This window comes from Protopterus annectens, chromosome 11.part0 (assembly GCF_019279795.1).
Source record: "Protopterus annectens isolate FY-2018-M chromosome 11.part0, PAN1.0, whole genome shotgun sequence".
Classification (NCBI taxonomy): Eukaryota; Metazoa; Chordata; order Ceratodontiformes; family Protopteridae; genus Protopterus; species Protopterus annectens.
The window spans coordinates 1,257,460,835-1,257,488,227 of record NC_056745.1 but is presented as its reverse complement, the minus strand read 5'-3'; the positions used below and the strand labels follow the sequence as shown (position 1 = coordinate 1,257,488,227).

General features: G+C 41.3%; 1 protein-coding gene across 1 annotated transcript in view; it reads left to right on the top strand.

Moving 5' to 3' along the window:
* The window catches only part of LOC122815059 (peroxisomal succinyl-coenzyme A thioesterase-like), a 621,446-nt gene that overhangs the window by 381,691 nt on the left and 212,362 nt on the right, over positions 1-27,393 (top strand). Inside the window, exon 6 of the mRNA XM_044087303.1 lies at positions 8,876-9,048. Coding sequence (XP_043943238.1) covers positions 8,876-9,048 — 173 coding nt within the window. The remainder of the gene's footprint in view (positions 1-8,875; positions 9,049-27,393) is intronic.

The following is a 27,393-nucleotide window of genomic DNA, read 5'->3' as shown; positions in this document are numbered from 1 at the left end:
AGATTGAGCAGAGCTATTCTCATGCCTCACGAGTGGTCTCTCAAGCAATCTATAGCGGAAGAGATTTTTCTGGAATGGGGTCGTCCATGTTGCGATCTTTTTGCTACTCCCCAAAACAGCAAATGTCCAGACTTCTTCTGCCTCTTCCCTCTATCAGGCCATCCCCCCAGAGACGCTCTGACCCAGGATTGGCCCCAGGGACTTCTTTATGCCTTCCCTCCATTTCCTCTGATCCCTCAGGTTATCCAGAAAGCTACCGTTTGAGAGCCAAATTGATTCTCATTGCCCCTTACTGGCCTCGACAAGTTTGGTTCCCGTTCCTCCATCACCTTTTGGTGCAGCCGTGGCATCTGGACCCAGTGCCAGATCTTCTGATTCACCAATCGGGTCAGCTGCACCGGTCAATCCCTTCTCTCAACCTCACAGCATGGTTGCTCCACTTCCTTCCTTAGCCAGGCTTCCTTTGATCTCTAACCCAGTTAGAGACATCATAGTAGCTTCGCTAAAATCCTCTACCAGGAGGATTTATACAAGCAAATGGAAACGTTTCTCTTATTGGGCTAAGGCCAAGAATATTGATCCCTTTACTGCCCCTGTTCAGGCAGTCCTGGATTTCTTAGCAGAGATTTTTCATGCAGGCTCCTCTTCTTCCACAGTCAGAGTTCAATTGGCTGCTATTTCCAATTTTCATGTCGGGATAGCAGATCATAATATTATGTCCCATAGGCTCTGCAGGGCCTTCTTGAAAGGAATTTTCCTACTAAAGCCTCCAATCAGGAATCCTCCTCCTCAGTGGGATCTAAATTTAGTGCTGACATCTTTGATTCTTCCCCCCTTCGAGCCAGCTGCTTCTTGTTCCCTGAAATATCTTTCTTGGAAAACTTTATTCCTAGTGGCTATTACATCGGCCAGGAGAGTGTCTGAACTTCATGCTCTTTCGGTTCGACCCCCCTATTTGGTTTTTCACAAAGACAGAGTATCTTTGAGAACTAACCCAACCTTTTTGCCTAAGGTCGCTTCAAAGAACAATTTGAATCAATCCATTGATCTCCCTGTATTTTTTCCTAACTATTCAGATAGAGCTGAACAAAAGCTACATTATCTTGATGTCCACCGTCAACTTAGATATTATTTGGACAGAACAAAAATTTAGAGAAACTAATCAAGTTTTTGTTTCCTATGCGGATAATAAAAAGGCCTTCCTGTTTCTAAAGTGACTTTGTCTAGATGGCTTTCTTCGGTCATCTCTGAAATTTATCTGCTCAGGGGAAAACAGCTGTGCTCAAAACCTAAAGCACATTCAACTAGGAGCTTAGCAACTTCTACAGCTTTTCAAGCTAGACTTCCTTTAGACACTATTTGTGCAGCGCCACTTGGGCCACTCCTCACACTTTTGTTTCCCATTACAAATTGGACTTGGCCTCCAGGGACAGAGCCAGTTTTGGCTCTACAGTCCTCAAGAGTTTGTTCCATTGAGCCACCCAGGATAGAGGTGCTAGGGACGGTCCCATCAAGCAAGAATGAAGGCGAGATTGACAACTTAACATTAAGAAGTTATGTACCTACCATAACGTTCCATGTTAGTTGTCTTCTCTCGCCTTCTTTCTTGCGACCCTCCCTCCTTCCCCCTGGCCTGGACAGACCTTGTTATAAGAAACTGTTATGCTGAAGACCATTCAGACCTTGTCCTTCTTCCATCTGTAGTTTTCTTTCTTCCTTTGGGAAGTATTTTATGCTTGGTGCTATTGCCCTTTGTCATCAAACGAGATCTGGGTACTTACCGCCTTGCATCATGGGATATGGGGCTGCCTCGAGCTGGTAAAAGTGACTCTCTAGCTTAGCAAGTGCCGAGTCGGAGCCGAGGGATCGGCTCCGAACCCATCAAGCAAGAAAGAAGGCGAGAGAAGACAACTAACATGGAACGTTATGGTAGGTACATAACTTCTTATTATCTTCACATGCCAATCGCTTCCAACTTCAAGTTGAACCTACAAATTTCCTGTTTCACACCATCTGAAAGAATTATCTTCTTGGGCTATATGATGTCACCCTCTCAAAGAATTATCTTTGTGTGCTGTAAGATGGACCCAGAAACAAGTATGGCCTTTCTACCAGAAGACATAGTCCTGACTATTCAGACCATTTTCAGGGATTTCTCTCTTCAAGGTGCTGCCTCACCAAGATAATTTCTCAAAATTCTAGTTCTCCTGGCATCAGTGATTCTTATGACACCATGAGCCAGACTTTTCATGAAAGAGATTCAGTAGTACTTAAAAATAATTGTTGGACCAGCACCTACTTCCCTTGGAGTTCTAGGGACCAGTGGTGGATTTTGTGAAATTAAAGTTGCAGTGGTGGAAGGCTCAGATGTCTCTCAAACAAGGCCTACCCTTCTCCTTTCAGTCCCCAGTTCAGTCAGTTCAGATGGGCTTGTCAGATTTCATGGGGAACAGTGTTCAGGGGTCTACAAATGCAGGGAAGATGGGATCCTTCAGATGCTGCAAAGCACATAAACATAAAAAAATGTTAGCAGTTATTCAGACCTGAAATTTTCTTTGCCACTTATCACCTCCAGATCCCCTTTTACTTTTCACAGATGATACTGAAGTCATGTGATACCTGAGCAAACAAGTGGTTACAAGGTCATACCCTCTTTGTCAGTTGGCAATGATGGCCTGGGAGTTGGCCTTTCAGCATTCTCTGATTAAAGCTTCATTCATCCTTTCAGAGCAAAACATAGAGGCAGACAGACTAAGCAAATCCTGAATGGACCCACATGAGTGGAAACTTGGGACAGAGGTCTGCCTGGATTTGGTCCAGATGTGCAGAACACAAGTAGATCTCCTACTTACAAAACAGACTGTTGGAAAAATTCAAGACATCTTTGCAGCCATGCTTGGAGGACAGAAACATTCTCCTTCCCTTGTAAGTGACTGTTCCCTTATGCATTTCCACCCTTTCAACTGATACCCAAGCAACTTCTGAAGATTCAGAAAGAATTATCAAATGTCATTGTGGTGATCTCCCTTTGGCACATGCAGAGCTGTTTCTCTGTTTTAATGGAATTGGCCAAGGGCAATTACCAGAAGATTTTGCACATTTTGGATATGCTTACATAGTGACAGGGGTGACTGCGACACTGCAGCTTAGAGCATTTAATACGAACAGCCTGATAGGGGTTGGCATAATGATTAAGATGTTTGCCTTGCAGATGCAAGGTGCAGGGTTTGATTCTCACCTCTGAAAGGGAAATTGTCTAGGCCTAAAATGACCAAGAGCAGATAGCTTCCTATTTAACCTATGATCTTACCTGTGGATTATTCTTTATTGATACCTTCTAGGCACTTGTTGCATGAGGATTTACAGCAGGTACTGAATGAGGCAAGAGAACCTGCAACTAGAACATTTTAGTTCATCAGTGGAAGAACATCTCAAGGTTGTTCCTGATCAGTATCCAAGGGCGCAGTATTGTGTCTACACCTCTGGTTTTGAAATATTTATGTAAGCTTCTCAAAGATGGCTTCTCTTATGCATTTATCTAGGTGCATCTTGCTACCATCTCAGTTTGTCTGAACATGGATCCCCCTCAATTATCTTTTTTTTTTGTAGTCAAAAAATTTATGAAAGGAGTGTTACATTTGAGACCCCTTAAAAGTGAATTCCTCCTTGGCATTTCGACTTTGCTCTTGAAAAATTGGCCTCATCTCCTTTTGAACCTCCCTTTCAGGCTGATTTCAGGTCCATCACTTGGAAAACTGATTTGCTTATTACTCAGACATCTACAGCTGCAAGTTCTCATGGTTGGCCAACCTTGTATGATTTTCTACAAGGGACAGGGTTGTTCTATGCAGTAATTCTTACTTCATAGCAAAAGTTGTTTCTGAATTTACCCTGAATCAAGCTATCAATTTCTTTCTGGAACCTAGAAGCAAGACAGAGATGATGTTGCATACCTTGGATGTGCACAAACAGCTCAAGTACTACTTTGCCTGAACTAAGACCTTCAGGAAAGCTGAATAGTTATTTCCTCTTCTGGGACTAGGAAGGGTCAACCTGTTTCTAAGCAGATGATTGCCCTTTGGTTGTCCTCTCCTATTATTTTTTGTTAATTACATCATGATAAATCTATTCCAGGCAAAGTTAAGGCACATTCCACCAGAGTATTATCCTGTTTGCATTTATTTTTTTTGCAAATATTTAAATTCATCTTGATAAAGTCTCCTAATTTGGAGAATAAAATGCTTGATGTCTTTACTTTTTATTTTTTTCATGTGAATAAAGTGTTCGTATACAATTAAGTGGATTTTGGCAGTTTTGTATGTTGATGTTCCATTTCTGGATTACCAAGTATACTATGAAGCTGTTTGGTAGTATATTAGAAAGGAGTTTACTCTAGAAAGCATTCTAGAGGCAGCAGCTTGGTGCTGTTTTCATACTTTTACAAAGCACAAACCGGATTTTTCTTGGCTTTGTGATGAACATTCTCCAGGGGTTCCTGGATCCTTATAAGGTGAGCTTTGGAAATCTGTTCATATGCCACTGTGGCAGTGGGAACAATTAACATAGTACAGATGCTTAAAAGAGAACTACACCCACAGATTCAAAAAGCATGTTTATTTCATCATGGTTTGGTGTTTCCTACATTTTAACACCACTCTGGGACTATTTACAGGTTTTTAAATATTTTGATACATAATTTCTGAGTCTGACCACATGGAATTTGGCATCTTGAAGTAATTTTGGTTGTTTAGTCAGCCTGTAGGTATCCCACAGTGCAGTGCTTGTCTGTAAAAAAAAAATTACATCACGCAGGCCTCTTTCTTCCTGAAGCTTCTGTCACTGCACTGATTTTGCATGCATACACTGCTGTCTTTCAATCAGTTTTAAGTAACATTCCATGCCGTTCAATGACTACTTAAAACACAAACAGTGCAAATGTCACAGAACAGACTTTCAAAAGTGCTTTTTACTGCTGCTTCTTTTTAGAATGGCTAAATTGCAGTCTTTTGTGAAGTCTGAATTGTATTACTTTGACTCATCTCCAATCCCCCTTCACACCTAACTTCCATAGCTGTCAAAGTGCTAAGGGTAATTTGAGCTTTTACCTGCTATGATTGACAGCTCACAGCAGGAGACTTGATTCTTGCACCATTTCCTTGTTCTAGCCTTTACTTTCTGTATAGGTAGGGGAGGGACCAGGGAGCTGTGACATCACAGCATGGGTGGGTTTTTAGGACATTAGTGGTTATGTCAGTTTGGGAAGGAAGTGATCAGAAAACTACCTGTATTCAGTAGCCTTGATCACATCAGTGAATTGGAGACTTTTCCTGGGTGGGACAAAAGGTTTTTGAAAGTGAAACCACGACAGTACAGTAAGGCACTGTTCTAGTAGAGAGAAACAATCAATTTAAAATATTTTAAATGCTGTATTTTGTTTATTCATAGGGACAGTAAATAGGGAGACAAAAGCAGAGAAGTTGAGCATTTAATAATAGAATCCCATTTTGTTTAAGTCCTTCTTACCTGTAACAGCAGCTATTTGTATTTCACACTGCCTCAGTTGCAGCACCCACCCACCATCCCCCTGATTTTGTATATACTCTGGTTGTATCCAACCTTGTTGTTGCTGCTGCTGCTGCTGTTATTGGTTGGCTTTGGTTATTTGTGTTTGTTTTATGGCTGTAGTTTAGTTTATTTCAGGCAAATCTTGCTTCTGATCCTTCTTGGTTCATTCTACTTAGCACTAAAAGCCTGAACAACTGACTGTCTGGGACAGACTAGGCTTCACCTGACGGGAGGGGTTTAGCCAATCCCTTATCACAGAGAATCCGAGAAGGGGATTCTGTCCATTGGAAAGCTGTCATTGTAGGTGTTTGTGCAGGCACAGAACCCATATTCCTCTGAGGCAGACTGAAATTTGAACATCTACTGCTACAGCTATGTAGGACTTATGCATCCGTACTTTCTGAGGCCCCTGGCTAACACATATATTTGGAGATCTGGGTAATTAACATCCTTTTTTAATTTCTCTAACCGTTTAACTATATGAAACGAAGACAGCTTGCAAAATAATGTCTGTGCTGGAAACTAAACATTTACACATAGGGGTATAGTATTTCTAAACAGTATTTTAAATAATGTATATCACATTGGTATGCTAGATATACAGTGAATAAGAAATTACATTGTACACCCATTAGGAGTAAAAGAAAATACTTGACTGAAGAAACGGTGAGTTGCTGTAGTGTAAGGGTGGAATTAAAGACAAGTTGGTTACAATTGCTGGCACTTGTAAAGTTTCATTTTTAAGTTGCCGTAAGTCTGTGGAGAAGAAAGGGCAAAGTGCCCCAGACGCACCAATGGAGTATATGATGACAGAAGTTCTGTGTGTGAAATCTGATAATAAAGGTGTTGATATTGTCATCTACTTTTGTCCTGGCACAGTTATGATCCTAACTTGGATTTTGTTTTAATTATTTGAAAATAACTTTTAAGAGTTGAGCATGGATTTTAAGTAGTACAGCTGCTGAGGTAATGTACAGGGTGTCAGAATTAAAGCATATGTTTTCAGAGTGGCAGCATTGGAGTGATGTATGCAGACAGCCTAAACTGAAAATAATGGAAAGATAAGATCTGACTTGCAACTTAAACTCAATGCCTGCAGGACAGGAATTTTGCTTATTTGTTATTTATTTTTAATTGGTAGGTGGGTTGATCCTTAGACCCGTTTTAACCTTGACTCGGGCACATGGGTTGTCATCGACAATGATAGTAACTCGAGAAGCAGTATATAAACTGTTCACAGTGAATGGAGTTTCATATAAAGTCTCAGGTAAACTGTTAATATTCCATGAGCCATAGTACTGACAGCTATGTTAAGAAATGAATCTCACTGAGTGCAAGACTTATTATAGTCTAGCTGTTAAGTACTGTTGGCAATTTAAAAGAAAGAAACTACTGTTTAGATGATTAGGAAGTCACCTTTGGTGTACAAGTAAAGTTGCAACTATGAGGGAGAAAAATGTTTAATCTTTGAAGTCGGCAGCATAGTAGGTATGTTTTAAGTGAGCTATGAGTTTTTTTCTAGCTTCAGAAAATCAGTTTCCTTAGGTCATGAGGGAAATTACCACATTTACAATATGCCCCTAAGTGTCCACTGTTGCTCAGATTTGGGACTTTGTGTGGACAGTAACCTGCCTTTTGACCAACATGTGTCTATTGTCATAAGAAAGTCCTCCTATATTGCACAGCTTATAAACAAAGGGTTTGTGTCTAGATCTATGGATTATTGTCCCCTTTACTCGGTTCTTATTAGGCCAGTGATTGAGTATAATGCCCTCTTTGCTGTGTATCTGTCTAAACATATGCAACAACTGGAACGCCCACAGAGATGCTTACTAAAATGATACAAGGCCTAAACAATATATCCTACATGGAACCACTCAAAGCCCCATCAATATACTTGGTACCCTACAGTCTGCTAAGAGATGATCTGTGTCTGCTATGCAAGGCATCCTCTGACCCAATACTAATGGAATTGCTGAATATCAGCAAGTCATATACCATCAGAAATACTCAGTCCTAGGGATCTCGACCTCTTCTGCAACATCAGTAGAACAGTTTGGAGGCAAGGTGTAGCTCGCACAGGATACAGCCACTCTGGAACAGAATCACCATCTGTATAAAACAAAGTTCATCCCTCTCCATATTCAAAAGCAATGTGGATGGGAAATAGAAAATTTACCCAGGACTGCCCCAGGACTAGTAATGGACAGAGACCGCTCTTAAATGCTTTATCCCATGCAAGGGTCCCCCAAATTATCTGTGGTATGATCCTATTTATTATCAGTAGGAAAAATATATAATTATTGACCATGGCATGGTTAGGGCCAAATAACACCAAATGGGATAGGTTAATTCAACCACCAAAAGGGAAACTGACTACACTTAAAATCCCACAAGGGCGTTTAGCCTAATACTTACCTATGATAATATAAATAGATCCATTTACTTGGTGCAGTCAGTCTAATGTGCTTTTCTCCAAAAGCAAGGCAGAAGAGAGGTCTGTGGAAAGTAAATGTTTTGCCTTCATGGGTGCAAAGATAGCAAAGGGAGGATTGTTGTCTGCACTTTTAAAGAAGAAGCAATACTTTTTACTGGGGAATAGTGATAGTGAAGAGTAGTAAAGCAAAGTGAGCAGTGACAGATAAGTGTGCATTTTTCAGAGGAGCTGTAGTTGTGCTCATTTCTAGGGGTGAGATGGATGAGCATGTATTTTATTCCAGGTATGAGAATGCTGATTGCTAGGGCACATCAAACTTGAGGGGTGAGATGGCTAACTGTTAAGTAGTACAGATGCTGTTAAGTGTGCATCAGCATTCTGTGTTTCATCTGTGAAAGCATTGAAGGAAAGTGTAGATCTTACCCAGGACAAATACAGCAACAAGACTACAGAATGGTGTCACTAAGACTTACTGCTGATTCACATAAAGATAGTACCAGGTATCTTATGCGTACACCAATACTAAACATGAAAATAGAGCCAGCTAAGGTGTATAATACAGCGTATGGTTTAATATAAATATTGTGGCCCTGTACTCCCCTCAATAGCAGTATGACCCCCCCCCCCCCAAATGCAAGCGTCTGTGTTAGGCACACTCTGTTACAGTTATGCAAAATGATTTTTGTACTGTGTGTATGCTAGTTTCATGCTTGGGTACTGTCATCATTTTGCATTCCATTAGATAATCAGCTGATCTTTCAGGCATTTTTTGTTGTACAGTTTCTGTTTTCAATTTTTATTAATAAATTATGCCAGAATTCCAAGTGGTTTTCATTGTTTTATAACTCATTTCTTCTTCAATTACTTTAACAGGACAAGGTCCGTTTCCAGCAGTACTTGACATATGGGGAGGTGGTGGCCCCCTGGAGTTACGTGCTGCCCTTCTTGCATGCCATGGGTTTGTATCACTGTCACTGGCATATATTTTTCACAGTGATCTACCAGGACCAATGGGATCAGTCAGCGTTGGATTTGACTATTTTGAGGTCAGTTCACTAAAGTAGGCCCCCTTAAGATAGGATGTTTAATTGATTATTTCTCCTTGAAGATATAATTTTGCATATGTGCTGGTAATTTAAATTAGTGTGAGTTGTGTGTACCTTTTGATTAATAAAACTGTTAGATGGTTCACAATGATGTAACTTGATATCTTAAGATGCTGAAAGACCAATGAGAGTTAGTATCGGGCCCTATTGTTAATGAATAAAATAGTAGTGAATGTAAAAAGAGAGAAAATTACCTTTCCTGACTTGGGATGTTGACTTTCTTGTGGAAGACTAAAAAAGAAGGAAACGTAGACCATTTTCACAGCTTAGATTTATGCTCTTCTGCATCTCTTGTGCCCTTCCCACTGGGGATTTGGGGCAAGTGTAGATGATGTAGAAGGTACTGCAGTCTGCCTTTGCTGCAGAAGTTTGTGAGTGTTTTTCCTGCACAGGGTAGATTGATTGTTGGGCACTGCAGTGCAGTATATGGGGGGGGGGGGGGTTACACTCCTGAACATGCCATCCTTTGAATGCGACATTAAACTGAGGCCCCAGCTTTTTGATTGGTGACGGCTCAGCCAGATATTAAAGATCCTACGGCACCCATCAGAAAGAGTAGGGTAAATTTCCTCATGCCCTTGCCAAACTTCCCCTAGTAGTATAAATACTACCTCTGGTCTCAGTTGACAAGAGGCAACTAGCCTGGTGGCATTGACATGGTTGCAAAAGGATAAATAAATAAAAATGAAATATTATAACTGATCTGAACGGTTTGGCCAGTCATATGTCACAGCTTAGTGCCTCCATCTGTAACATTTTATATTTGATTGTATTTCACTTAGTGGGATTTTCATTGTAACATAAGTTAATAATCTCTGAAAGCAGTGATACATGACTGTAAATTAGTGGTCCAGTTCTTCTTTTAGCTGTTTCTCTTCATCTCTTGTCTCCAACTTTAGACTATAGCTTTCTGCATTTAAGTCATCTCTTAAAATATAATAGTATGTAAGAGGATATGTATCAGGGGGCCAGTTGTGGGAATACGTGTTGATTTGCTCCAGAATGTATGTCGGCTTGTGTTTTAATTACTGCTGGGCTAAGACAAATTCTATAACATTAATGTCATGTTTTAAGGTTAACATCTGCCTTTCAAAGCAAAGGTTCAGTGAGGCAGTAATATGTCTCTGATACGGCAAAACAGGTGAGAGGGTACATCAGTTACTGGTAAGTGATTGCCATGGTTTGACAATACAGAACATAGCCAGCTCTAGAGACTGCAATATCATGAATGGGACACTTAGCAAATTCTAGAGGTTTTGGATACAAACTCCTAATGGATTCATCCACTAGAGTTGCATTAACACGAGTCACTGAGTCTTCATACAAGATTATCTGGATTATTTTTTTAAGACGTGAAGAAAACATGATTCACAGTAATGTTAAATTAACAGCAACTTATGTACACAAATGCATACTTATCTTCCTTATGAAAAAAGTAATTTCCTCCTCTAAAACGGAATATGTGAGAAATGCCCTGAAAATGGAAATTTTCAACTGAATAGCAAAACAACCTTTGAAATCTGAATAATGTATCGGTCCATCCCATATCCGAGTCCACTACATACCTGTCAACTGTCCCTGATTTTGACTCAAATTTTAGCTCTATCCCTCTTGATCCTGCCTAAAACTAGTGACTTTTGGAAGAAAGGTGGTGAATTACACTTAATGAATAATGACAATAATTAAGAGTTATAGACTTCTTTTACTTAAGAAAATGTGTATTAATTCATATGCTCTGATTCTGTCAATGTTTCAAGTTAATAGCACTAATATTTTAAGTGTCCCTGATTGTCCCTGATTTTTTCGTGACTTGTCCCTGATTCTGTTGAAATTTGTCCCCGATTGGTTGAGAGGTCTGGTCAGCTAATAGTTATTTCCTTCCTTTTACTGCTCTTTTTGACACCACAAGTAGCCAAAATAAATGTCCTTTCTTTCATTTTGTTTTACATTTGTTTACCAGGATGAACTATCTGGCAACAGCCACTTTTCAGAATAAGCTCAGAGAGAGAAAAGCTCCAGATAATGATAAAGACAAGAAGGTATAATATGACAAGGTTGAAAAGCATGGAGTCTGAATGTTCCTGAGAAGCAAATGTCAAGCTTGCCATGAAAAACTGTCATTGCTGTCTGTAAAATCTTAATTTTTTTGTTTTTAGTCAGTTTCCTTTAGAGAAGATAAAAATTCTTCAAATCTAGGCAGCGATGATTTCTTCCATTTCTTGGTTCTGTTTTTTTGTCACTTAAAAATAGGTTCATCCTGTATTGCCATAGATTGAGAAAGATGTCCTACCTTATCACGATTGCAGTATTCCTTACCAAGGTTAGATGTACACCTTGCCAGCATACCAAAGCCTTAGCCTTTCCAAGCACTGTTTCTCAGACGTATGTCTCATGTCCAGGACTTGAGGTACATAAGTGACGCATGGGTGCCTAATCCTCAACTTCTTTGTCACCAGTCTAAATTCTGCTTGATGTAATGTGATAAACAACTTCACAGATTTAATTAAACTACCTAGCCTATGGCAGATAATTATCCCTTTGGGTCTTTTCCTTTTTTCTTTTTGTTGGGTTACCATTTTACATATCATCCAGAAAATGGAAATGTGAGTGTGGAAGATTCTGCAAAACAACATATACGAGGAGTGCCTTTTCTGCCTAGGTGCAGACAGTGATCAAACTCAGTATGCTGTTTGTCAGGCTTTTGTTCTCAAGACCCTTTATAGCCATCTGTTCTCAGTTTGTTTATTTGGAGAACCAACATCAGATGTTATTAGCCAAAGGAACAATGGCTTCTGAATTTGCCTGCTCAGATTTATTTATTTATTTATTTATTTTACATTTGTTAACCGGGCTAGTCCAACTGGATACATGTCCATTTTCAGTGGAGGCCCGAGGAGAAAAGCTCCGCTATCTAACAGCATGATAATCAAACAGTCTTTACAAAATACTTAAGGTGTTACACGCATGAGAGAAAAAGTAAATACACAAATCAAAAATTAAAGCATGAAAAATATGTACACAGTAAAAAGAAAAATTTTAAGCACAGAAAATACTTTGGGCATTATAATGACAATGTGAAGAAAGTACATAAAGATAATAGGAGGTAGTGCTTTAGCTTGAGTATTGGAAAGGGAAGAATAAGACAGGATACAGTAGGATGTTTGAAGGTAAGCAGTAGAATAGGGAGGAGGGTATAGTTACAGGATTAAAGAGAGCATTTCTTAGTGGAATAGCTTAGAGCTGGGAGAAAGAAAGATGTTTGCAAGAGTAGTGAGGAGCAGAAAGATCAGGTTGGGTAGTTGCATGAGCATAGCCTGTGGTTGGATAGGTAGTGTTTTAGTTTAGTTTTAAATAGAGAGTTGGAGGTTTGGGTTGTCAGGTCAGGAGGAAGTTGATTCCATATTTTACCAACTGAGTTGGAAAATATGGCGTTACCTGCAGTGTTCTTAGATAGAGAGGTTTGGATCAGTATTTTACAAGACGAGCGAAGGTCAACTCTTAGGAAGCGACCAAAAAGATATGTTTAGAGACTTCTGCTGTCTAGCTTCTGTAGATATCTTTACTGGATCTGATAAAGAACCTGAGGACTGTCTGGGTCTGACGCCAACTTCCTCTGTTGTGATACAGTTGGAGGTCAATGTCCACTAAGGTTGACCAAATGTCTGCTACAGATAAGCAGAGCCATGGTTAATTAACTCAGAAGGGCCTGGGGGATTCCTTTGATACTTCTTACAGAAGAAGTTCCTGGTTCCTTTACTGAAATCGGGCAGGACTGTGAACCCCCTAAGCTTGATAGAGCAGCGGTTCCTCCAAAGAGAAAGCAGAGGTCTAAGTGTGGTTCCTGTCACTAAAGATTCCAGTAAAGAGTGGCAGGATTTTACTCGGGGTCTTTTCTAGACCGTTATGGCCTTAAAGTCTCCCCAAGAGTTGTCTATGCCTTCTGCTGGTCTTTTTTCTTCTACTGCCTCTAAAAGGCTTAGGGAGTCTGATGCATCATTTGAAGATGTGGAATTGGATTCTGTAGAAGAGCTCCTAGCATATTCTTCTCCTCAGATCCATTCTCATCTTGTTTTGGTGTCAGAGGATGTGGATACTGTTTCTTCTGATTCTCCTATTGAGGCACTTTCTTTTGGGGACACCATTGTAAAAATGTTAGTGCACTTTTGGTGAGAAAGTTCCCAAATGTTTGAGGTCCAAAACAGGCATTATGCCCTCTTACAAATGGACTTCCCCAGGTCTTTTTCAGTCCTTCCTGTGTTGCAAGCCCTTCTGGATACTTTTTTGTAACTTCCCAGGCTCCTGAGTCTGAGGCCCTTGCTCCTAAGAAACCTGGCAGGTTTTACAAGGTGCCTGAGGCCTAGAAATTTTTATATAAGAATCTTTTCTCTGACCTGGCAGTCATCTCTTTCTGCTGATAAGCCTTCCAGATTACTGTTTTTTCCAGACTTCTTCCTTCTGAGAAGGACAATAGGCCTCTGGACAGGTATGAGGAAAAATTATAAACTCTGCCACTCTGGCTTTCAGAGCCATGAATTACTATACCAGTATGGCCAGGTATGTGGTGGCTGTTCTGTCTTGGCTTGGAGATGTTTTAAATTGCATACCTGCCTCTGAAGCTAAGACTTAGGTCATTTCTTTATTGATATCTGCCTGCCAGGTGGCTTACCATTTTATCAAATGCAGCTGTGATACTGCTGATGCCTCTTCTCTGGCAGCTACATCAGGATCTTTTATATGTTGGTACTCACAATCTCTTCCTGAAGATATAAAGGACAAGTTGTTGGAATCTGCCTTGGACTTTTTCTGTTTGGTTCTGCTGCTGTAGAGCTTTTTAAAACCTTACAGGATAAAGGTAAAGTTATGTAGGACCTCAAACAGATTTTTCTCTCCCTTGTCCCTAAGTTTCAAAGGAATTATCCTTCTAAGCCTTTCTTTGGGTGCAGGCTGCAGGAGCCTCCCTTAAGATGTAGGAGATCTTCAAAAAGTGTGTTTCTTGAATAGCCGGTTTAGGATCCTAGAGTTCAGAAGCCCTCTTTTCCTGCTAAATCTGCTTCTATTTGACATTTATCCTTCCCTTCCTCTCTGACAGATTCCTGATGTTCTTCATGTTTCACTGTTGCAGTCATTGCATTTGGGTAATCTGCTGGCAGGTTGCCCTCAGTCGGCCTGAATTCCAAAGTCTTGGCTCCTGCATCACTTGTTGTCTCCTCTTCCATGACGTCAGGTCGTCAGGGGTATAAAACATGCAGCCGATGCCATTTTCTTTAGTCTTTCTTGCCGCACGGTGCCCGAAGCAGAAGCATTTCACAAGTGCCGGTCGGCCAACTACTGAAATATTCAGAACCGAAGTCTTCACTAAAGCGAAGTACCCCGTTGGGGAAACTTTTTTCTTGCTCCATACCGATGTCAGAAAACGTTAATTGTATTACTTGTGGGAAGCAAGTACCTCATAAGGATTTCCATTTATACTGTATTCCTTGCCAAGGCCCTGATCACAACGTGCCTGGCTGTCGGTTTTGTGCTAGATTTAACCAACGCACTATTAAGCGTCGGTATATTTTTGCCTCAAAGTATTTTGGAAACAGATTTAACTACCCGGAAATGTCATCTGATAGCAATCCGACTACTGGAGTACATAAACGCAAAGAAAAGGACAGAGAAAGGCAGTCGAGATCCAAAACCGACAATGAAGCTTCTCCCAAGCCAGTCGCCAGTACTCAGTGAGGCGCTTTCTGATACCCACAACCTTCGAGTCGCAGGCCTCTACTGACACCCATGTGGAGTCTGGCATGCCGCAAGATACTCAAGGTATTGGACCGATGGATGTATCTCCCTCGGATGGGTCCGGAGCCGCTGAGCAGGCACCGGCATCTGAGGGTGTATTCAGACCTCAACATTTGTATATCAAACTGACGACAGCTGCAAAACCAAAGACAAAAGCAACTTGTAAAACTAAAAAAATGACGCATGAGCCACGTGCACAGACCTCTATGCCTAAAAAACAGATCAAAATGGCTGAAGACCTTATTACCTTGATCAGCGGTACCCATCCTCCTCCAGATAAGAGGCCTAGGCGAGACACTGATTATGAATCTTCAGATCAGGTTTCTATTTCTTCTGATTCCTCTTCTGATCAGGAATTATCTATACCTCCCTTTGAGGATTCTGATGCAGAGGAGTCTATACCATCTGCTTCTCCTCCTGAGGATTATTCATTTGGGGAAACCTTGCATACTTTGAGGGAGCATTTTCACTGGGAGAGTCAAGATTTCTCAGAATTAAAAAAAAGAGGATCAGGGATTTCCTTCTCCTCCCTCAGCACAGGCGTTTAGCCATTCCTCCTGTTTTAGCCACTGTGGATGATGAATTTTCGGAGTCAAGCTTGACCCCTGACTCCTTCTCTCCGGCTCCCAGTAAGCCTGACCGATATTACAGGGTCCCTGACTCTCATAAAATTTTATTTAGAAACCCTGCTGCTGATCCTGAAACTATTTCACAGGGTCCAAAGGTAGTTAAGGCCTCAACAGCAAAAAATCCTACTCCCTCTGACAGATTCAAGGGCACTGGACAGATGGGGGGAAAAGGTTTATACCTCAGCAACCTTGGCATTCAGTGCCTTAAACTGTCAATTTCATATGCTTAAGTATCAACAACATGTTATGGGATAGCTGAAACAGAAAATGATGATTTCTGAATGTGCAGAACATAAAGAATTGCAGGAATTATTGCATGCAGCTGAACAGGTTGGAAATCATACTTTGCAATGTATTTTTGACTCCTTAGAGGCCTCCTGCAGGGCCACAGTTACTGGATCTGTGATTAGGAGGCATGCCTGGCTAAAGGAACAAAATTTGCCTGATCGTGTTAAAACTAAATTGCTAGATGCACCTTTACAGCATGATACTCTGTTTGGTATCAAGGCAGAAGAGGTTTTAAAGAAAATGGAAGACAAAGCCAAGTCTATGCAAACTGTTAAAGACTTCTTACAAGTGCAGCCACCAAGATTCAGTAGACACTAGCCTACAAAGAATTGGTCCTTTCCTGTGTCAGAGCTCAAAAGGGCAAATCCAGACGCCCTAATGGTTCCAGATACCAGGCACAAGATTCATACAGGTCAAAGCAATGGGGTGCTTCTACCTCCAAATCTGGAGGAGATACAGCACAAACGTACACAAAACAGTCCCAATAACTTCCCTCTGCCTACACCAAGCACTTACCTTTTGGCAGCATCCTTAGGGGGAAAATTAGCACTTTTTGCACAAAATTGGCAGTTAATAACCCAGGACAAGTGGGTACTAAACATAGTATCACAGGGATACAGATTCCATTTCCACACTCTGCCAATGGCAAACGGTTGGCCAGATCTGCCCAAAAATAAATGGGCAGAGGCACAGAAACAGGTTATGTCCCTCATGGATATGGGGGTCATTCAGTCAGTACCGGAAACTGAAAAAGGACAAGGTTTTTACTCAAGACTGTTCTTGGTACCCAGATAGGGCAAGGCCTGGCGGCCAATACTGAATTTATCAATTTTGAACACATACCTGGATATTCCAAAATTCAAAATAATGACTTTGCAGCAGCTTCTGCCCATGCTGGTGACATTAGACCTAAGAGAGGCATACCTCCATGTCCCAATAACACAATTGTGCAGAAGATACCTCAGATTCAAGGCTGGCTTAATGCATTACCAATTCTCTGCACTGCCCTTTGGCTTATCTACTACGCCCAGGGTCTTTACAAAGTGCCTGGCACCAGTAATTGCATTTTGCAGACAGAAAAGTATACAAATATACCCTTACTTGGATGACTGTCTCATTCAAGCAGAGAGCAAGGACATTCTTCTTCAACACCTGGCGTTTCTGAAAAGGCTTCCAACATGCCTAGGGTACACAAGAAACGAAAAGAAATCACAACTGGTACCCTCTCAAAAGATAACATTCCTGGGTGCAAGCTTGAATACAACTGCCCAGATGGCTTGCCTCATGCCAGACAAGCAAAGGCAACTGACTACTTACTTCAAACTGATGCCGACAAAAACCCATTTATCTGCAAGACAAATTTTGCAGGCTTTGGGCTTCATGGCATCCTGCATCCTACTGATTCCTTATGCGAGACTGCATATGAGGAAACTTCAGTGATACCTAAAAAGGTTATGGAGTCAACATTCTCAGAGTATGGAAACAATGATTCCTCTCATTCCCTGCCTGCAGCAGAAGTTTCTATGGTGGGCAAAGGCCTGTCACCAAAACATGGGATGGGCCTTCACTCTATCCCCTGCCAGCCAAACCTTAACAGATGCATCAGATTATGCCTGGGGGGCCCCACAAGGCAGGAAGATGCATTCAGGGCATATGGACCCCAAAACAAATGCATCTACATATCAACCAGAAAGAGATGCTAGCTGTTCAAAATGCCCTAACAGCCTTCAAGGGCTTACTTCATCCAGGACAACTACTGATAAAGACTGACAACACCACGGTCATGTGGTATATAAATAAGCAATGGGGCACACACTCATACCCCCTTTGCAGACTAGCCATGGCACTGTGGGACACAGCTTTGACCTACCAAATACATCTCCAAGCTCAATTCCTGCCAGGAACGCAAAATACTCTGGCAGACTATTTAAGCAGAAACCTTATGGATCCTCACGAGTGGAAACTAAATCCACAAGTCCTTCAGCATGATAACAAAGAAGTGGGGGAGCCCAGGCATATATCTATTCGTCTCTCCTCAAAATTATCAATTGAAAAGATTCTGCACAAGGGCTTATTACAGACAAGCATGGAAAGTGGACGCCCTATCCTTCAGTTGGAAAAACCTATCAGTTTACGCCTTTCCTCCTCTGCCTCTTCTTCCCAAGGTCCTCCTAAAAGTCAGACGAGAAACCAAAGATGATACCAATTGCCCTGGACTGGCCCCTTCAATACTGGTACCCAGTCCTAAGGAACTTCTCAATACCCAGCTTGGACCTTACCTCAAAGACCACAACTACTGTCCCAGCAAAACAATCAGATTCTGCACAATCAACTCCAGACACTGAACCTGGCAGCATGGCTGATCATGTAGTTATACAAACAACTCCTCTCAGTAAAGCTGTGATGGATGTCATTTTGGAAGCCAGAAGGCCTAGTACTAGAAAATCTTATGCTGATAAATGGAAGAGAGTCTGTGCTTGGAATCAAGCACAAGGAACTGATGCAGCAGAACCAAATATTCCTCAGATATTACAATACTTAACTGAGATGCTTGACAAAGGCCTATCTTTCTCTTCAATTAAAATCCATGCCTCTGCCATTTTGGCTCATTACAATACAGAGCCACCAATCTTTTCTCATCCTTTAATAAAGCAGTATCTTAGAGGAGCCAAAAATTTAAGGCCTCCTAGAAGATCACCATTACCTGCATGGGACCTCAATTATGTATTGGAAAAGCTCACTCTGCCTCCATTTGAACCAGCTGCTACCGCTGACATAAAGTTCTTATCATGGAAAACAGCTCTGCTACTAGCAATTACTTCAGCAAGAAGAGTTTCAGAGCTACAGGCCCTTATAGCTGTAGAGCCTTTTATCATATTTTACCCAGACAAGGGTGTCTCTGAGAACAAATGCCACCTTTATGCCTAAGGTGGTTTCCAGTGTGGCTCTTAACCAAACACTTCATCTGCCAGCCTTCTTTTATCCAAATCTGCAGAACAAGGAGAAGAGAATTCTGCATTCCTTGGACGTACACAGACAGCTAAGATTCTACTTGAGCAGGACTAAAGCTCTAAGAAAAACTGAGCAACTACTAGTGACATGCTGCAGGATCAGAAGGAAAGGCTATTTCAAAGCAGACAGTTTCAAAGTGGATAAGCCACTGCATTAGTTTCTGCTACTTACACCATGGCAAACTTGTGCCCAAGGGCATTGGGTCTCATTCCACCAGAGCTGCAGCTACTTCAGCAGCCTTTCTCAGAGGAGTACCAAAGACATTCTAGAGGCTGCTACTTGGAGTTCTGTTCACACCTTTACAAAGCATTATCATTTGCCTCTCTACTAAGTGCAGGGCAGGCTTTGCCACTGCAGTTCTGCAGGGCCTTATAGCCGCATCTAATGCTGTTTAGCTCCAGCCTCCCAACCATAGCTTTGGGATTCTTCCCAAATGTAATGACTGCAACAGTGAAACACGAAGAACATAGTACAGTTGTGTGCACTTACCATAAATGTAGATGTTAGAGTGTATTCACTGTTGCAGTCCAGGTTATCCACCCGCCATCCCCCAGTCATTCTGGACTTTCTTTCCTTCTCTGTCTTCTACAACCTATGTGGTGCATTTGCTTATATATATATATATATATATATATATATATATATATATATATATATATATATATATATATATATATATATTTAATTTTTTTTTATATATATATATATTTTTGCTACCTTTTTGGGGGCACCTGACATCTGGGGCAAGAAAAACTAAAGAAAATGGCATTGGCTGCATGTTTTATACCCCTGACGTCATGGAAAAGGAGACGGCAACCAACGCAGGACCCAAGACTTTGGAATTCAGGCCGACTGAGGGCAACCTGCCAGCAGATTACCCAAATGTGATGACTGCAACAGTGACTACACTCTAACATCTACATTTATGGTAAGTGTACACAACTGTACTTTTCCCCTTTCCTCCCGTTTAATCCCATCTTATCCTGTCTGGCAGCAGATCATCACAGATTCCTGAGATCTTTCCAGAACACAACAAGGTTGCTTCCTGGTTTGGAAATCCCTGACATCCTTTTCAGGGATTCTGCAGCCTCCACATTACCAAATTTCTCACTTTCTTCCTCTTCTGCAGGACCATTTAGTTGAGGACACTCTTCAGCCTGTTCCTGTTTCCCAGACAGGCACAGACTACTCCAGGATGTTTCTGGCTCCCTGGGATGGAAGAAAATGCCCTCGGAGGCCCATTCCGGACCCCTCCTTTCTTAACACTTTTCTGAAAGTTCCATCTTTCAAAATGTTGTCTCCCCAGTCCCTGTTTTCTTTGCTGCTTCCCCAGACCTACCTTGTCTCTGTGGACAAGAAGGATGCTTATATCCACATTCTTGTTCACCTTTTCTTCAGGAAATTTTTGATTCATTCTTCACATTATCAACTACCTACTTTGCAGTTTGGTCTTTCTATAGCTTTGATGTTTTTTTTTACCAAATGTCTGGCTACAGTTATAGCCTACTGCAGGAATTCATGGTATACAGTTTTTTCGTGTCTGGACTACCTTCTCATTCAAGCTCCTTCCCAGCAGATTCTTCTCCAGAATCTTGAATTTACCATTCTTCTGCCCCACAATATGGGTGTCACTCTCAATCTCAACAAATGTGTTCTGACACTTACACAGGATTAAGTTTTCCTGGGGTGCAGGATTCAGACCCTATCTATGATGGCTTTTTCCTCCTTTCTACCTTGACAGCTTTTAGAATCTTGAATTTACCATTCTTCTGCCCCACAATATGGGTGTCACTCTCAATCTCAACAAATGTGTTCTGACACTTACACAGGATCAAGTTTTCCTGGGGTGCAGGATTCAGACCCTATCTATGATGGCTTTTTCCTCCTTTCTACCTTGTTGACAGCTTTTTCCGGTTCCTTCTTTCTTAAATAATGGTGTCTGCAAGAAAGTTCTTCAGGCTCTGGGCTACATGGCTTCTGCCATTCATAGGGTTCCTTTCTCAAGACTCCACATGAGGAAGCTTCGCGGTATCTAAAGAAAATTTAGCTTCTGTGCTGTCATCCTCTAGAATTTCCCATTCCTCTCTTGCTTTGGCTCAAACCGGAATTTATTTGGTGGATTCAGAGATGTTTCTGAATCCAGGCCTGCCTTTTCAAGCTCATTCCCCCCACTCAGGAACTGTATACAGATGCTTCAGATCTGAGTTGAGGAGTTTCTTCCAACAGCAGGGTCCAGGATGTGTGGTCTCCCCAAAAAATGAAGGATCACATCAACATCAAAGAGATGATGCCTCTGCTTTTAGCTCTTCAAACCTTGCATTCCCTTTGGGTTCCAGGTTCTCTCGGGGGTTTACACAGATAAAACTACTGTCACAAGGTACGTAAGCAAGCAAAGGGGCAGAAAGTCATATCTTCTTTGCAGACTGCCTCTTGTTTGTGAATTTGCTATCGGTCATTATCTGATCCTTCAGCTGGTTTACATTCACTAAGAGCACAATCTAGTAGCAGACTACCTAAATAGCTCTGGGGCAGATCTTGACGAATGGATGCCATCAGTCCGTGGGGTACACCTCAAGCAGATCTGTTTGCTCCCCTCTGAACAGGCACCTTCCCAGTTTGTTCCACAGTGCCAAGTCACTGGGTCTTGGAAAGTGGAAGCCATGTCTTTTTCTTGGAAAGAGATGTTTCTATATGCTTCTTTATTTCCTCTGTTGCCCAAGATCTTCCACAGGATCATGTGGGACAGACCCAAAATCTTATTGGTGACTCCCTTTTGGCCCAGACAGCATTGGTTCCTCCTCCTGTTTCATCTGGCTAGGGGAAATCAATACAACTTATCTGATAGGATGGATCTCCTCTCACAGGACAGGGGCTTTCTCATTCACCCTCATCTGCTCATCCTGCAATTGACTCTTTGGGTGTTAGGGTTTTTATTAATTTTTTGACACCAGTTGTCTGAGGATATGCTTCAGGTTTTTGCAGGAAGTAATAAACTTACTGTTATAAAATCCTATGTTGCCAAGTAGAAAATATTTTCTTTTTGGTGTTGCAGACATGAACAGAACCCACTTTGAGCAGGTATTCCTACTGCTCTTATTTGTGAGTTGCTCAGTTCAGGGCTGGCATACTTATCTGTTAAAGCTCATTTGTTAGCCACTTCTGCCTAACTTTCTTTAGAATCATCCACTTTCCTCTAGATTTTAGGTTAAACAATTTTTGAAAGGCACCCTTCATATTGGGCCCCAGGAATGTCCATTCTGCATTCTTGGACCCTTAATTTTGCTCTGGAAAAGATGTCAGCCCTCTTTTGAACCTGCAGCTTCTGTGCAATTTTGTACTTGGAAGACTGTTTTATTGGTGGCTCTGACTTCTGCCAAGAGTCTCTGAACTCTGGGCTCTCATGGAAGCTCCCCCTGTTTTGTTCTGTCACAGAGATAGTTTCTCTTTGCACCAGTCCTTCTTTTATGCTCAGGATGGTCAGTGACTTGTGCTTAAGCCAGTCTACCTTCCTTCCTTTTTCCCTTTCTCTCAGAATAGTAGTGAAAGGATTCTAGATACTTTACAATTGCATAGACAGATATTATTTGAATAAAGCTAAAGATGTTCAGAAATCTGAGCAAATTTTTGATATGTTATCTCTTCTGTCTTACATCAGTGGATGGGTTTTTGCATCCAACCTTGGATCCGACTTCGGCCACTCTCGACTTTCAAATCCAAAGCTCTGGATCCTCCCGTTATCCATACTCCCCGTCTATCTGCAACATTGTCTCAGATCTTGTTTGCTGCTTGTAGGAAGAGATGTGGTCCCATTTACTCAGGCCAGTCTCAGATAAACCTGGCTTTCCCATTACCTATAAAACAAAAAAAGGGAGAGACTTCTTTGTGCAGTTGGCCTTTCCCCTCCTTTTTTTGGTAGTTATAGTGTTTGCTGTTAGACTAGTTTAATAGGATGATTATTATTGCTGTGTTATTGCTTTCACTATTGATAATAGTGTACCACTGGTTTTGGGTATTAGAATGTTTCCTTCCTTGACTGTGGCTGAGGAACCATCATACTTCAAGAAGTGTGTGGCCTGTTGCCAGAAGTTTCCAAATTCAGATACTCATCTGAAATCTATATGTTGAGTGGGTGCACATCATCTTAATGAAGACTGTGCTATTTGTACTACTTTTGGCCAGCAGACCTTTAATAAACATCATAACAAATTGGTTTTCAAGGGACATCTTCCAACGGGACACTCATCCCAATCTTTATCTTCTGCAGCCTCCACATCTGCCAAGAATTCCTCAGACAGAAAGGAGAGAAGAGTAGTGTCAAATCTGTTGGGGGGGGGGGGGGGGGGACTATAAAAAATAAAACACGTACAATAATCTGGTTGCATAAGTATGCACACCCTTAAACTAATACATTGTAGAAGCACGTTTTGATTTAATTGCAACATTCAGTCTTCTTGGGGAGGAGTCTATCAGCATGGCACATCTTGACTTTGCAATATTTGCCCACTCTTCCTTGCAAAAGTGCTCCAAATCTGTCAGATTACGAGGGCATCTCTTGTGCAAAGCCCTCTTCAGGTCACCCCACAGATTTTCTATTGGAGTTGGGTCTGGGCTTTGTCTTGGTCATTCCAAAACTTTTTAATTTTCTTCTGGTGAAGACGTTCTTTTGTTGATTTGGATGTATGCTTGGGGTCATTGTCATGTTGAAAAGTGAAATTCCTGTTCATCTTCATCTTTCTAGTAGATCTCTGAAGGTTTTAGCCTAAAAGTGTCTGGTATTTGGAACTGTTCATAATTCCCTCTACCTTGACTAAAGCCCCAGTTCCAGCTGAAGAAAAGCAACCCCAAAGCATGATACTGCCACCACCGTGCTTCATCATGGTGAGTGTCTTCATTTGGTGATGCGAAGTGTTGTTTTTGGGCCAAACGTACCTTTTGGAATTGTGGCCAGAAAGTTCAACCTTGGGCTCTTCAGACCATAACACATTTATCCACATGCTTTTGGGAGACATGATGTATTGTTTTAGCCAGGCCTGGATGCTTTTCTGTGCAAGAAAAGACTTCCACCTTGCAACCCTACCCCATAGTCCAGACATATGGAGAATACGGGAGATTGTTGTCACATGTAGTACACAACCAGTACTTGCCAGAAATTCCTGCAGCTCCTTCATTGTTGCTGTAGGTCTTTTTGCAGTCTCCTTGACCAGTTTCTGTCTTGTATTTTCATCAATTTCGGAGGGACATCCAGTTCTTTGCAATGTCCCTTTGATGCTTTGTAAGCTCACTGAGAGCCATGGCTTTTGGTGTAGCAGGCAACTGAGTAAATGTCAGGAAAATCCTACTAGGGCAGCTGAACTTTATTTGGGATTAATCAGAGTCTCTTTAATTGATGGCAGGTGTGTACCCAAGAAGACTAAATGCTGTAATTAAATCAAAAGGTGCTTCAACAAAGTATTAGTTTAAGGGCATGCCCACCAGCTTAGTGTATGTTTTTTATTTTATTGCGGTCTCATTTTTTTATATCACAAAAACCTGGCATTTTAACAGGGGTGTGTACACTTGTAGGAAATGTGTTTGTAATGCAATTTCAGTACTGAGCATGTGGTTACACATTATTGTATTCTATCCCAGACAAGTGCAACTGCCATTATGGTAGATTATGCAAAGTCAGTTAGTTGTGCTCTGTCTGTTAATTGGTGGTGTAAATAAAGCATTTTCTGACTTCATTTACAGTGTCTAGCTGCAGTACTGCTTTATGGCTAACCTTGAATTATACAGCATTCCAAACCTGCAACATTCAGAAAATTCTTTTGTGTTTCTAGTATAGGGTGGAATAACATGCTTTTGTTTAACATACAAAGATGGTTGTGGTTAGTTGTCTGATACTCAGGTTTTGTAAGACTTTGTTTATAGGTGAGAATGTTGCCATTATTATGCTGTGTCCCTTCTTGAAGTTATTCATACTAAGTTGATCATATGCCTGTGATATAAGCAAGACCTGCTGGAGAGCCAGGTATGTATCACAGAGACTACCCCTTCACTGGAACAGACTCCATGTGAAGCCAAGTTTCTCCTTAACCCAGTGCAGGTGTGACTTGGACAGTTGGATAGGTAACAGGAAATTCATCCCTGTGTCTCTAATTGACACAGACAGCCTGTAATTGGTTAATCTCCCAGGTCCCTGCTTGTAAATGTTTAATCTCCCAAACCCCTGCTCTTACTAAGGGTGCCAGGATTTGTTAGAGATTTGGCATGCATGGCTCTGCTTAAAAAGCCCTTTGTGATTGTTAGCCTAGTACATACCTATGAACTTATGAATATTCAGTGAGATGGGAGAAAAACTGAGCATGACACTGCTGTTCCTAACCTATTGGTAGCTACTAGTAAAACATTGGATGGTGTGAGGTTAGAAGCAGCAGGGATCCTTGTTTTGGTAATGCACTGACTGCTGGGAATTTCCATGCATTAGGGCAATGAACTGAGACAGGTGGATAATGGCTTTTAGAATTAAAGCTAGGAAGATGTCACAGGCTCTCGGTAAATTGGATGTGTGAGCCTGCTGTATTCACAAGTAAAGGGTATGTAGTACTGTCTGATTATTGTGATGTAGAAAGGTGGGTAGAGTTTTAAAAGGTATGGAAAATAAGATGGTGTTGCGAATTCTTTTATCTGTTGCTTTCAGATTTTGTGTCTAGGTTGATGTAGGTTTGCTAAAGAGATTGCTTACTTTGCTGCAGAGGGCTTTTAGATTTTTTTCATGGGTGTAATTTGGTTATTTGCATGTATTCAGTTTTGCCATTAGACATTACCTTTTTGCAAGCATTTCTCTCAGTAGCTAGGCCTGTCAGGTGGGCTCACTATAGACATACAGAGTGAATCACCCCTGTAGGTAGTGATGCTCAAGTCAGCACTTGCATCAACAGGGAGCAACTGGAGATGAAAGGGATGGAGATTAGAGAAGTAGCATTCTTACTGCTCACAGTACAGATGGCAGGTAAACCACATATATTAATTTCCTTCTGGTAGCAGAATGAGTGTGTGTGTCTGTACATGCAGCTCAAGGAATTTAAGATTATTTCTTTAATCTTAAGGTCTTCTTTGTGCAAGACTTTCAAAAAAATTATATATAAAAGATCACCAGCAGTAGGTTTAGGTGAGGTCCTTCCCATAACTGATTCACACCTTTTGAAAGAAGCATCTTCAGCTTTGCCAATGTAAAATGGTCAGGGTAATATGTGATGTGCATAACTGTGAGTTATGCAAGGTGCACAACTGGATGTACTTGACTGCTTGAAAAATCTTCATTATGTAATCCTTATAATGCATTTATTTTTTTTAGAAAGTTTTAGAAAGGAAGGCTGTAACGTCTGCATATATTTAAGGGTGAAAGGGAATAATAGGGTTGCTGCTCCTTGCTAGTGGAATTAATCCAGAGCATGCTATAAGTATCACTGGAGTGTGAGCAATAATGCTGAGATCTACTCTGGACCTTCTGAGTTAATAAGCAAGAAAATGTATACTGGCTGAGCATACTTTAATGTTTTGCTCCCAGTGTTTGTAGTATTCCTTGTTTTATTTTCTCAACTGCAAAAGCATGAATAGAAATAGCAATTTATTCCCAGCAACAGCAGCAACCCAAATGTGTTGTGGGATATTTAGTACTAATTGTACATGCTTTGGGTGAGAGATGATTTTCCATCTGAGGAAATAGTGGTTTCACTGAAAGGTGTGTGACAGAGGCTGTGATGCTTTTCATTTGTTTAGATTTGGGATGGCTATGAAAAACAGAGAAAAATATCTAGTGTTTTCATCCCATTTACTGATATGTAGTTGCACTGTAAGTAGCATCATGCTGAGAATAACTGACTTGTAATGGATGGGAGTAACTCGGGAGGAGATTTTCAAACACAGTGCATTCAAATTATGTCTGCCTGCTACAAATTAATACCACTGCAGTCTGTTATCATGCTACCTTCCATACCAACCACTAATGCTCCTGTAGAGTCATCAAAAGTCCTACAGTATTGCCTTCTTAGCCCTTTCTGCAGCCTTTACTCTGTCAGACTTTATTGGATAGCCTTTGCTGGCAAGGGAGGAGATAACTGCATGGAAACCTGTAGCAAAAGCCTGGTGAGTGCTGGATAAACAAGACCGTTTAATCTGTGTGTATTCTTTGACAGCCTATAGCACATAACCATGCATTTCCAGGTAACAACTCAAAATACAGATCAGTTCGATAGCAGCAAGCACTAATGTACATAAGCAATTAAAACAGTTTCACTGTTGCTGGGATAACAAAAACTTTGTAATTACTTTATTTGCTTCTCCCAAAGATCTTGCGTGATGGCTCCCCTACATTCATCCAGTTGGCTGATTAGGAGCTGGGCATTCCTGGGATAAGCAAGAGCTGTATAGCCCATTTGTTCATGTCCAGGAACAGCAGCTGGCCCTCCTGGTGGTATGGAGTACCCCCCCCCCCCCTGAAACATCCTCCTCCCTCAGTGGCTCATTTGAGTCCTTGTTTACTACCTCCTGAGGGGAAGTCTGCCTCTACATCCCAGTGTCCCCTTTCGTG